This window comes from Morus notabilis, unplaced genomic scaffold (genome assembly GCF_000414095.1).
Source record: "Morus notabilis unplaced genomic scaffold, ASM41409v2 Scaffold666, whole genome shotgun sequence".
Taxonomy (NCBI): domain Eukaryota; kingdom Viridiplantae; phylum Streptophyta; class Magnoliopsida; order Rosales; family Moraceae; genus Morus; species Morus notabilis.
Window position 1 is genome coordinate 392358 of NW_010359376.1, and position 13023 is coordinate 405380.

Here is a 13023-nt window from a genome sequence, read left to right on the forward strand (position 1 = left end):
TACTTTTAAGGCACGGAAAAAGAGTGGGAAAAAACAGACAATGGGGCCATATCTAGCTCTTTGCTCTTGCTTGGGAACGCAGCCGAAGGGAATAATAAAAAAAAAAATAGAATAAAAATGACAAGAGAGTCCAAAAGTAGAAAAATAAAGCAAATAGACAGCCCAACATGGGAGTATGTACCAGTAGTACTCCTGGTGTTGTATTATAATAACCATTCTCTGTCGTTGGACAGATAAGCTGTCTCTTTTGTCTCGTCCCATTCCCACCACACTCTTCTTAATCCTCTTCTCTTCATAAACTTCTCCTTACTTTCCCATATAATTCCTTTTTCTCAAAACAATCTTTGATAAATCTTATATATCATTTGTAATTTGTTTGGTTTTCGTTTTTAATTAGTTAATGGGTTCGAAACCACGGAAAAAGCAAGTATGGTGTCCGCAGCCATTGACGCCATTGATGGAAGGTCCTGACCCGGAAATGCAAGAAGAAGGGAGCAAGAAAGAAAGTTCTTGGGAAGTCATTAGGGAATGGTTTAGGGCTCAAAAGGGTTTCCAAGGAAGTAGCAATATTAATTCTGTCTCATCATCATCATCATCAACATCATCATCAACATCATCATCATACGGTTGCAATATTCCGGCCAAAAGACAAGATTTAAGGTTGTTGCTTGGTGTCTTAGGTTGCCCTCTTGCGCCAATCCCACAAGTCAATCACCCTATTGATCATCATCACCTCCTCCATCTCAAGGACATCCCATTTGTAAGTTTTCATACAATTAAAGGGTATAAAAGACATTTCACCTAATCATGATTTTTATTTTTTGAATTTATGATACTTTGTTTTTAGAGTGTGCACATTAATTAGAGACAGAAAATATAATTTGATTGCTTCTAATAGTTTTTTTTTTTTTTTGGGCACTTTCATAACCATTAAATTTTCTATATATACAATGCAGTTGAGACAAAAGCTTTGAATATTATTAATTGTTAGTTAATATATGTGCATACATACTTGAAATTTGTTGTCAGGAAACATCCATTGCGCATTACATTATACAACAATACTTGGCAGCGACGGGGTGCTTAAAGCAACAAAAATGCAACAAGAACATGTACGCGAGTGGGATAGTGAAGATGATATGCTGCGAAACGGAGGTGTCCACAGGCAGAAATGTGAAGAGTTTGGGAACGAGGAGTGGTGAAAGTGGGTGCTTTGTGCTGTGGCAAATGACACCCGGAATGTGGTCTTTGGAATTGGTGGTCGGAGGAAATAAGGTTGTCGCCGGCAGCGACGGGAAGACCGTTTGGAGGCATACCCCTTGGCTCGGCACCCACCCGGCCAAGGGCCCCCAACGCCCTCTTCGCCGCTTAATACAGGTACCAAATAATTAATTCTAACAAAATAAAGAAATTTAAACCCTACACCACAAAATTAATGTTAGAGCAAGTTTAGTATTGAAATTAACATGTCATTACAATAACCATATAAAATTAAGTCATTAGTGATTGATATAAAAATATTATATAGGTTTTATATCTTTGTGAATTATTCTTAATTTACACTTTATTAAAATTTGAACTCTAGACCGTTTTCATTAAAGACGAGAGTCATGAGTGTCAGGCTAAGTTTAATTGGAATCAAAATTAACATGTTGACACAATAAAATATTATTCTAGTTTGGTGCGTTTTATGTTTTCATGAATTATAAGAAACCGTAAGATTTTTTTGACTCCTAAGAGATACGCAGAGATTTTGTTGCCAAATATTTTATATAAAGTTTCCAAAAAGTGGGGGAAATAATATTGACTACATGCGCAGATATCATGTATTTTTCACTTTTTCCATACAAATTTCTTTTTCTTTTCCAATATTAGATGCTTTCTATGTAAAATTTACTTATGATTTTGCTAACTAAGAATATATACATTTATACATCATATATTACGTGTTCATTGTTGAAATGGCCTTTGTTTTCTCTCCTTGTTATGTAAGATATATGCTAATTATTACATTTTTAATTTGTGGGCGTTTCTAAATTACTTGTGTGTTGCTCGATAAAGACATAAACCCCAAGTGGGTATTTTAATTCAAAAAGAAAAATGCTTTACCAAACGAAGATAGTGATATAGGAACAAAATCACCAATCACAAGTCACAATCTCGATAAAATGGGTTTATTTGCTGACAATGATAGAGAAACTGTCCCAGCTTTACCCTACAGGCTTTCCTTTTGAACATTTCAAAGAGCTTTGTTTTAGAGGACTACGGCCGGCACGTGATTTATTAGCCTTTTGACGTCATCTCAACGTCTTAAATAAATATACATTAGGGTTTAGGCATACGAAAAACATTATATGATATTCTTCATCACATTGGGATTATAACTCATACTGTCCTAAAGTATGTGTATTATAATCTCTCTCTCTCTTCACTTTTACTTTTTCTTTTCTCCACTTTAGTCACAAGTGTCGGATCTGTAATTTATTGCATTATGGCCCTTCTTTTCTGATCTTTTTCTCCTTTTTTTTGTTGTTGTTCTCCCTTATTCTCTCTCTGTTTTTTTATTTTATTTTAGGTTTTATTGATTCTGTAAACATTAATTTAATTAGGTCTAGTTCACTTCGCGGATTCGAGTTGAGATGTGACATTTTTTTAAAATTTTTTACTGTAACAGAAAAAGTTAGATGTGATATTTTCTGAGAGTTTTTTACTGTAAAAACTTAAAACTAAAAACTCAAATCGGTAAAATGAACGAAACCTTAGTTGCCGCGATCCCGTGATTGCTTCCACCCAGAAGATAATTCAGAATAGAAAAGGAAAACATTGGTTATTAATCTTCTAAATATACGAAACATGATCTTAGTAAATATAATAAGTAATATAGGTGTACATATTAATATTATCCTGCCCACTCTGAATATATGTATAATATTTAAAAAAAAAAAAAAACATTCTCTATTAGATTTTAAAGTATGTGACACCCCATCCAATAAATTCATATAGCATTTGTCGTCATAATATCAAAGATTTTAAGCTGCCATTTTCCGTAGTTTGGATTAACACTTGAATTCAAACCTTTTTAATATTTGTATTTGCATAGCAGAACTGTTTCCCAGATCTGTGGGAAAAAATACGGAGCAAAACGATAGTTTTACGACTGAAAATTGTGAAAATCACGTTTTAAAAAACATAAAAGAAATGGTGATCAGTCCAGTTGTACATGTTTCATATTACAATAGCTCATTCTACAAATATAAATATTGTTCACGAATCATAGAGTATACACATGTGTATTCGCCAATTAATGTCATTCCATATAATTCTTCTTGTTTAATTGTAGGGCCTGGATCCAAAGAGCACAGCGAGCTTATTTGCAAAAGCACAATGCCTAGGGGAAAAGCGAATCGGAGACGACAACTGCTTCGTGCTGAAGGTGTCGGCGGATCGCGCCGCCGTGATGGAGAGAAGCGAGGGCCACACAGAGGTTATAAGGCACGCATTGTATGGCTACTTTTGCCAAAAGAGTGGCCTCCTCATATACCTTGAGGACTCCCACTTGACTAGGGTTGAGTCACCGGACAACGATACAACGGCCGATACCGTCTATTGGGAGACGACGATAGGCAGCAGCATCGGCGACTACAGGGACGTTGACGGAGTCCTCATCGCCCACCAAGGCCGCTCCATCGCCACAATCTTCCGCTGCAGCGAGCTCTCCATGCAATACACGAGGACGAGGATGGAAGAGCTTTGGAGCATTGACGACGTCGTTTTCAACGTCCCCGGGCTCTCCGTCGACTCCTTTCTCCCTCCAGCTGACATACTTGACGGCGTACATTGACTAGTAATTCACAATAAGTTGATCACCTTAAGGATGATTATGACTTCCCAAGTTTTTTTACTTTTTTAAGTTTGGGTTATAATGGTTTTTTAGTTTCTTAGTTGTTGTTACTAATTATTAGTTAGGTAAAAACAAAAAAAAAATTATGTGTTATTGGGTGGGATTAAATGTTAATTCGGTATATCATTTCAAGTGTTTTTTTTTTTTTTTCATTTCAAATGAAGTGTTAATATGGTGGGGGGTCTTAAGCTATATATTTAGTGACTGAAGCGTTGAAAAGGGGCAATTAATTGATCATGGATGGGCCTGGAATAAACACATGTTGTTGGTTAATATATATGTTGTTTCATAACTATTATGTTTAAATTAGATATTACTTGTTACTCTTAGGGGAAAAAATTGTTATTTTTATTTAATTTTAGGTCTTATTCCTATACATAAAAGTTGAAAAACATTTTTATAATTTATTTGACCCACACTAAAATATTTTTCTATACTTTCGAAAGTTTAAAGTCACATTTTTTGCACAAAAGTTAAATAGGGGATGTTTGGTTGGAGGATTCAAATCATGATTTGAATCATTGTTCATGGTTCGTTACAGTGTATTCTCTTACAAAAAATACATGTAAATCAAAAATAGTTCTAATCACATAATTTTAATTCATGAACGAAATAGTCTTCAATTTTATTCCTTTTAATTCCTCCAGCGGCCGGCTGGTTTTGCTACCTGTTACATAGATGCCTCCAACGGCTTAAAGTGTGGTTTCTGCTATTGAAACCCGTCATTTCGAGTTTAGGGATGCTTTTTGACATCTTGATAAATTTCATATTCTTATTACTACCCCTACCACAATGTCTAATTCCTTAGAAGATTGGAATTTACTGAAACCCAAGTAAATATTGCCTAAAATTAAATGGTCATTTTTCTTAAAATATTTGAAAAAACGTTACAGTATAATTTCAACTCCACTCTCATAAAATTTTCATGTAATTTTTACAACATTTGTTGTAACAGTTTTGGGCCTCTAGTGGCAAATAAAACCTTTTGGGCCTCTTTTAATAAGCGTACATGAAAAATTAGAGAATTTATTCTTAAAAGTATAGGAGTCTAGACATTTACCCTTATTCTTGATAAATACTCTTTTATTACTATAATTATTTAACTAAAAATATTATGAATTATGAATAAAGGGTAAAAGTCCTTACTCGTGTAGTTTCAAGAGTATTTGTCCCTAAGCACGTCAAATTATCAACATGGACTGTCATGACTCATGAGTTGCTAATTACTAGCTATAGAATAGGGTGATCATGGACAACACACTTTTCATAGATTGAAATCCAAAAGGGGACTTTACAAGAATATCACAGACCTGAGGATGGATTGATTTATGTCATAGGAAACAATTTTGCAGAGAATACCACGGCTTTATCATCTCATCATATTTAGAATATCAAATATACCCTTAAGATACTAGTATCCGCCGGATTACCATCTCATGTCCATTGTCAATACCAGCCGGTGAATGTATGTCAGTAGTTACAAAATGGTAACCATCATGATACCGGCTGTAACCAACAGGCAACAAGTACTGGCCGGAAAACGATGGAATCAGTACCATTGGTATCCAACAGTGATACCGCCAGAACAAGTTGGTTTTTTTATAATATAAATACTTAAAGAATCACCTTAACTCACCAAAATCACACAAAAACCACAAGCATCAATTCCAAAAATAGAAAAGCACAAACAAAATTCCCCTCACCAACTGGTATCCATCGGGATACCGACTAGTATCCTTACTGGTATCCACCAAAAAGTCACCATTGTTGGTGGCAGTAAAACCATCACCGTCACCGGGGTATGCAAAAAGTCACGAAAATTGGCCAAATCCCAAATAATACACATAAAAATTCAAAAAAAAAATCACAAACTCAACAAATCATCAAAAATCAAAACTTCAAAAAATCCATGATAAGTACATAAAAATACGCTCTGATGTTGTTTAAATAAGGACATTTATGAATAGATCAAGCTTAATGTGGTATTTTCACATAATTTTCATGCAAATTTTGTTTTCAAGTATTGTTCTTCTATATGTGTTTTCATGCCATAATTAACTCAAACTTGTATTACAAATAGAGAATTGAGATCTCATTTATTCTTAGATTGCCTAAGAGCAGTTTAGAGAGAGAAAATTAACTACTCCCTTAGTGATTAATTTTTTATAGCTCTTGAGTGCTTGGAAGGAGAAACTGGTGTTGAAAAAATTGCTGAGTTGTGCCCACACACAACAATTTGAGGGAACGAGAATAACATAAAACTCCATTTGGTAATTGAAACTCTTCTAGGAATACTTTGCCAAAATTGTTATTTCCGGTAATTCTTCAAGTGTATGAACTATTTAGATATAATTTTTTGTTCATAATAATATGAGTAGGATTCTTGGTGACTAATTAAAATTTTTTAAAATTTTGTTGTGCCACCCAATTAATTTTCTGAACAACGGAGGCGGAACCGTGTAGGTGACGACAACAGGAACATCGATGATGGAGGAATGACGAGGGACGGCAATGATGGGAGTTGTTTTTAGAAAGAGAGGTGACAAAGGGAGAGAAGAGAGAGGCGACGGAGAGAGAGAAATATTTGCTTTTCGCGTGAGGGAGGTTTACACAATTTGGTGGAATATTGTTTCACAACTCGAATAAAAAAGTTAAATTTAAATTTTTGTAAGAGTATTTACTGTATAGTGAAAAAAATTTGAGTTGTGAAAAGAACATACCCTAAATCATCCGTATTTTTTGTTTTCTGACAATTTTTTAATAATTTCTTTCAAGTGAGGGATTTAATTAATTACTAAGGGATCAAGTAGGAATAATATGGCAATGTAGTTGATGTTCTTCCTTCTCTAATACTAGTTACCCTATCTCATCACTTAAATTTCTTTTTATGAAGAAAAGCTGGCAATGACGCATATAATGATGAAATTTTAAAAATTATCTCAAAATACAGTACCTTAGAGCTTCTAACAAATATGAATAATTGAATTGCATATATATATATGTGTGTGTGTGTGTGGATATATTGACATGTGCAAGTACGATTCTATTTGTGATCTTCCTTTTATCTTTAATTAGTTGCAGTAATATAGTTGGACTCCTAAGTTTTACTTGGGTCAAACTGAAAAGAGTGAGAGAATAGCAAGGGGACAAAAGAAGCTTCTTGAGTATACTTTGTAAGAGTTTGGAAAATTCTTTACAAGACACAATTAAAGTTGATCTTCTGCAAATAAATATAAAATATAACTATATAAGAAAACAGAATCCAAAGTGCATGGTAGAATTAAAATGGAAGTAGCTGTACTGCAAATGATTTGCTTATGCATGGGAAGATGTGCATATATATATATATATATATATATATGCCTTTGAATAATAATTCCTAATTAGAACCGAGACCCTATGTTCATCATATGGATGATTCGGTGTAAATGTAGTCACAATTGCATGTAAAGTGTACAATTTAATTGAACAAAAAATAAAAGGAAATCCAATCCCATGCATATGCATTTGTATTATCATCATTATCAGCTTTCAATGTGAGACTTTAACTTTGCACTCATAAAGATAGAAGCTTCCTCGATATGCGCACGCGTGGGAGTGCGTTGTGTTCTTCCCTTCCTTTAGGCTTTATTAGCTTTTTTTCTTTTTTCTTTTTTCTTTTTTTTTTTCCCTCTCTTCTCTGTGTGTATCTCTCTCTCTCTCTCTCTTCTTTCTCTGTCTTAAGAGGAGCTTTCTTGACAACTTGCAGTGACTAAATTTTCTCTGCAACCAATAAAGGTAAGTGGCACAACCAACCTTTTTGAACATCAAAGAGAAGCCTCTTCAAAAATCCAATCTTAAGAATGAGAGAGAGATGAATCATATGTGTCTCAATTTTATAGGATTGATAAGGAAGGCAAATTGGTTTGGCTAGAGCGAGAATTATTTTGTAACCGCTCTAACTAAAAAGTTCATGTGGTCAATTAGAGGTATATATCAACTATAAAATAATCATTCATTACATGAAAGGACCTTCTTATAAAAAAAAACAATATAATTAACATCAAAGTATACACAGATGAGTTTTCAAAAATTACGTTTCTATAGATGATTACCGATTAAATTATAGGATTAAGTGCATATACCTTAATTACATTTGATGTTGTGGTTTTTATCTGACTTTCTAATCAACAACTTAGTCTTAAGCATTAACTATTAACTCATTCATATGCAGACATATAAATATGTGTGTGTATAATATTCTATGAATGTGTGTGCTTGTATGTATATAATTGTAACCAAAAACTACCGTAGTAAAAGAAGTAGAATCGCCAAGGTTCACAGCCAACTATATATATATATATATATATGTATAATATATACACACAATTTTACTGTCAAAATAGTAATGTTCCTAGACTTGTATGAAAAGGTTAAGATTTTTTTTTCTGACCATACGAGGACGCCCACATCCCCAACCTACCAAAAAAAAAAAAAAAAAAAGAGAGAGAGAAAAGAAAGACGTGAATGGTAATCTTGTCGTCCTCCTTAATTTGGCGCTAGAGAGAATATATGAGAAAGTACTAAAGGGGAAAGAAAAAAGAGCCAAAGACAGATACTTTTGGTCGGTTTCTCTTATGAGTCGTAGAAATTATTTTATTTGTTGTTAATTCGTAGAAAAGAAGCTTATATATACGTAGATTTAAATAAATATCAAAACTAAATCAGGATCTGATTCATAGTTAAGAAATGTTGTTGCTTTCTTTAGTGTTCTATGCGTTCCTCGCCTATCCCTTTTATCTTTTACTTTATTGAAGATTTTGGTTTGCATTAATGTGTATATATTTTTAATTTATCCTTAATGGTTATGTTTTCAATGATAAGAGCATATAACTAACTTGAAGCAACTAACTTAAGGAAAGCTGATAAGTGTAAAAGCTTAAAGAGTTGGCAAGAATAACCTCCAAAAGAAGACAACTCACATTGACCATGCATGGTGAAAAAAACACAACGAGATACACAGATATATATATATATATATATACATAGAGAGAGAGAGAGAGAGAGAGAGAGAGAGAGAAGAGAGAGAGAGAGCTGTATCAAAGTAAACTAAAAATATGCATGTTGCCTCTCCTATATATCTTTATTCTTTTTCTTTTCAACTTTTTTTTTCCCAATAAGCTAGCTTGCCAGTAATCTTTTAGACAGTACATATAAGATCTCAATATGGTGTCCAAGCTGCTTTGGAAAAGTACTGAAACCCTCAACTGAAACATGACCTACATGTACACTAAAGTATTGTATACTCTAATTATAAGATATTGTTTCTCTCCCTTTATATATATATATATATATATATGTAGAGAATAAATTTCAGTATTTTTTTTTTAACAAAGCCCAAGGGAGACAAATTTTCCATGCCTGATATTATGTAGGCTTGACAATTTGACAACTTAAAAGTTTAAAACAACTGCATGATATAGAATTCAAATTTTCTCTTATTTTTGTTATTCTTTGAATCACCATTAACATTGTAATATTGTTTTATGCGACAATAGCTCAGTTTTGTAGTCTTATTTTGTTCTTAAGTTTTTAAGATGGTTGAATTTACTGTCTGTAGAAAATAAACAAGAAAAATAATATCTCTGATCATGTAAACCATGAAAAAAAAAATACATATAAACACACAAAAACTTAACCTCTGGATTTTCATTTTTCCCTTAAACAGACTCCAAAAAACAGGCAATAACATTGAGATCAGAAAAAGATTTGGAGGCAAACTACGTCATGCCAAAAAGTTCCACAGTCAAGGAAGCCTTCAATTATATCATATAAACATATATGAGAGTTAGCAGTATCAATTAGGAATATTGTATCAACACAAATGTTCATGTTAATACTTGAAAATGTAACTTTATGGGTTTGCCATGTATGGCATTTATCATACACTCATGAGTAGAAACCCTAATGTGGATATATAACTAATTATAACCTTCATGATCAAAACCCTAGATCTCATATTTCAGAGTTAAATTAAAATATCTGAATGATAACTTACATCTAAACCGTAATTATTAAAGGCAAATTCATCCAAAAGGTGAATTTCTGCCTTGAATCATAGGGCTCATCCTCTCTCCGGCGAGAGGAACTCTTCTCGGCGATGGCCTTTCAAGCTTTGCTCCTGCCACGTCATACTTCTTCTCCCCCATATGCTCACCTGAGATAACCGGTTTTGTCTCATAAATATCAGACAATGAATCGATCTCGGTTCCTCTCTCAATCGACGGCGGTGCCATCTGAATCTGATCACCTTTGAAAGGATCGTGATCAGGTGGTCCGAGACAAGATGCAGCCGTTCCCAAGTCTTGCAGCCGGAGATCATCGGACCACATCAAAGGGCTCTTTCCGGTACTACCATTGTAAGGGCTAGGCCTCTTCTTTCCGAGACAAAGGTTATCATTATTCGGCAAAAATCCATGATCAATTGATGGCCTGTCCATGCTTTGTTGAAGATCAAGTTGGTCACCTCCATAAATGTTAAGGTCTTGAAAAGATGGAAAGCCAAGAGGAGCGGTGAAATCTTTCAAAGTTCCCATGTCATGAGGATTAACACCATGATTTACAATACTGCCCTTGTAATTTCCAGCTGCTGAAGCCATGCTGTTTTCTCCTGCAAGAGTTTGACAAGCTTTCTCCAATATGCTTTGCATGTACTTTCCCTGAGCCTCAATTCTCAACTGAAGGTGTTTCTGGACCTGAAAAAATATGTTAAAAGTTTGGGAACAAAAAAGTTTGCATAAAGACTTGCACTTTTTCTATTCATCATCATACATATGTATAGTAGTTTTGCATGTTCATATATATAATAAATTTGTATAATATATATATATATAAATTACCTCCAGTTGTTCATGCAGTCTTCTCTGCACCTCCATTTGCATCCTAATCGCATCAACAATGTGTGAGTTACTGCTTCACATAACAGTTTCACACATACACATTTCCACAAGAAAATCCGAACCCCCACAATACCCCAAGAAAAAAAATGAAAAAACAAAAACTTAGGCAATTGTACTTTCTTTGATTAAAGAGGATATATAATCGAAGAAAAATAGATCATGATTACAAAAAATAATAATCCATGCATGGAAAAATCATATACGATTTATGGTTGAAAAGATCAGGAAAAGAATATATATACATACATATATGTGTGTGTGTGTGTGTGTGTATGTGTATATATAGGAGAAAAAAAAGGCAACAGAAACATACTCATTCATACTGCGGCTAATCATCCCAGAAGAAGATGCAGTATTTCGTTGAAGCTCTAGAGCTGATGCTGTAAACAAAGACGAAAAAGGTATATTTTCACGCATAGATATTAGAAGAACAAATTGTAATAGAAAAGAAATGGTTCAAAGAACTTGATAAATTAATAAGAAAAGGAACCCTAGAAAGAGGAGTCACCTCTCATACCATCCTTAATTGAGTGATCATTGAATTCCTTGTGTGGCTGCTTTCCTAGCCTGAATTTCTATATATTCAGGTTGAAGAAGATATAACAATCATATAAGTAAAAGAAAAAAAAACAAAACAAAAATAAGACAACACATCAATCATAAAACTTTGCATGTCAAAAAGGGCAACAATAATAGGAGGAGAAACTAGGGTAATTGAAATATTAATTGTTATAAACAAGATCTATATATATATTAGAACCTGAAGATGGCTCTTGAGGTGGTAAAGTGTAAGCCCCTTCACACCCATAACTCTCATAATTGTCTTTGGTGTGGCCTCTACAAATTGTCAAAAAGAAAAAAAAACACTAGAATTCATGAGAATTATATCATAAAGAAATTAATTAGAATATTAACAAGAAGATTAACGTGATGGAGATGATTTAAGTATTAGCATTAGTACTGTCAGGTCCTCCAAGCTGAGTGACAGCGTCGACAAATCGTTCGTGAAGTTCGACTGTCCATCGGAGGCGGGGCTTGGGGTCAGTTGTGAGGACAAGGCCGGAGTCTCCTTGAACACACATGGGTCGGTCATGGGAATTCATAGTTGAGGGCTTCTTGTGTTGGAACATTCTCTTTCTCTTTCTCTCTGGGGAGAGAATACGAAGAGATTCAAGAACAAATGCGATGCAAATAGGGAAGAATAGGGTGCGTTTTTCAAGAAGAGAGAGCGGTGAGCTTTGGTTTCTCAAGTCCTATAAAAGAATTGGGGGACAAGTTTGCCTTACATAAAAGAAAACTTCTTTAAGATATTATTTTAATACAACTAGAGAGAGAGAGAGAGATTTAAAGAACGCCTATTCTAATATGCAGGCCTTCCTTTGCATAAAGATACTGTCTCTGTCTCTGATCTATATTAATATACTCCTACTGAGATTACATAATTGTATAGCTTCTCTATTTTATTGTATTATTATTATTATAATAATAATTATTATTATTATAATAATAATAATTATTATTATTATTATTATTATTATCATTATTTTGAGAATATAACTTCCCTAATTGGAGAGATATATATATATATATATTTCTATATTTTGTAGTGATATGAATATCTATAAGTTTGTGGTGCGTTTCTGATCTAACTTCAAATTATATCATAACCAATCGACTATATCCAAATTGAATTCAATCTTATACATTTATTTCTTTATACGTTGTGATAGAAATACCGTAAATTTATACATATACATAGAAATAGAATCTTGTAAGGTTATAAAGAGAAATGCATGTACTAACGATCGCCGAAATTTAAAAATAATAATAATAATAATAATAATAATAATAATAATAATAATAATAATGGTGTGCGCTATATACTATGGTAGTGATATTGCGTGTACATATGACAGAGAATATATAATGTATGTTTTGCTATGACCAAAAGAAAGAGTACATCTTTATAGAAGCAAATTTTTATTCTTCTAGCATGTGAAGCTTTTCGCATTAGAAGATATGAGTGAGACCCCTCAAGCAATGACGACGGGCTATACTTTATCCTTCTTTTTCTGAACCACATATACATAATACATATATACATGCTGGCCCTCATATTTATCATTACAATTACATGACATAATATTATTTAACAGTAGCCACTAATATATATGCGTGACTTAC

At 33.4% G+C, this 13023-nt stretch overlaps 2 protein-coding genes across 3 annotated transcripts; one reads left to right on the forward strand and one right to left on the reverse strand.

Moving 5' to 3' along the window:
* The first annotated feature begins 252 nt into the window (after positions 1 to 252).
* Positions 253 to 3915, forward strand: LOC21402185. The gene is made up of 3 exons (XM_010094177.2): positions 253 to 760; positions 1030 to 1377; positions 3341 to 3915. Exons 1-3 carry the CDS (start codon positions 401 to 403, stop codon positions 3839 to 3841), a joined length of 1209 nt encoding a protein of 402 aa, XP_010092479.1. The 5' UTR covers positions 253 to 400; the 3' UTR covers positions 3842 to 3915.
* A 5822-nt stretch (positions 3916 to 9737) lies between these two features.
* LOC21402186 (myb family transcription factor APL) lies at positions 9738 to 12151 on the reverse strand. 2 transcript variants are annotated; one of them, XM_024163051.1, is made up of 6 exons: positions 11801 to 12151; positions 11600 to 11676; positions 11357 to 11414; positions 11153 to 11219; positions 10780 to 10822; positions 9738 to 10635 (listed from the first exon to the last, which is right to left on the reverse strand). In XM_024163051.1, exons 1-6 carry the CDS (start codon positions 11967 to 11969, stop codon positions 9967 to 9969), a joined length of 1083 nt encoding a protein of 360 aa, XP_024018819.1. In that variant the 5' UTR covers positions 11970 to 12151; the 3' UTR covers positions 9738 to 9966. The 2 variants fall into 2 exon arrangements, with proteins under 2 accessions (XP_024018819.1, XP_024018818.1); XM_024163050.1 differs by having other exon boundaries at positions 11348 to 11414.
* Between the last annotated feature and the right edge of the window lie 872 nt (positions 12152 to 13023).

Bases quoted from the DNA above. Each gene is read 5' to 3' on its own strand.
- LOC21402185 (XM_010094177.2), top strand. From the start codon at position 401: ATGGGTTCGAAACCACGGAAAAAGCAAGTATGGTGTCCGCAGCCATTG. The intron at 761-1,029 runs GTAAGTTTTCAT...ATTTGTTGTCAG, and splicing joins ATCTCAAGGACATCCCATTT to GAAACATCCATTGCGCATTA. The intron at 1,378-3,340 runs GTACCAAATAAT...GTTTAATTGTAG, and splicing joins CTCTTCGCCGCTTAATACAG to GGCCTGGATCCAAAGAGCAC.
- LOC21402186 (XM_024163050.1), bottom strand. From the start codon at position 11,969: ATGTTCCAACACAAGAAGCCCTCAACTATGAATTCCCATGACCGACCC. The intron at 11,677-11,800 runs GTACTAATGCTA...GACAATTTGTAG, and splicing joins TCAGCTTGGAGGACCTGACA to AGGCCACACCAAAGACAATT. The intron at 11,415-11,599 runs GTTCTAATATAT...CTGAATATATAG, and splicing joins ACCTCAAGAGCCATCTTCAG to AAATTCAGGCTAGGAAAGCA.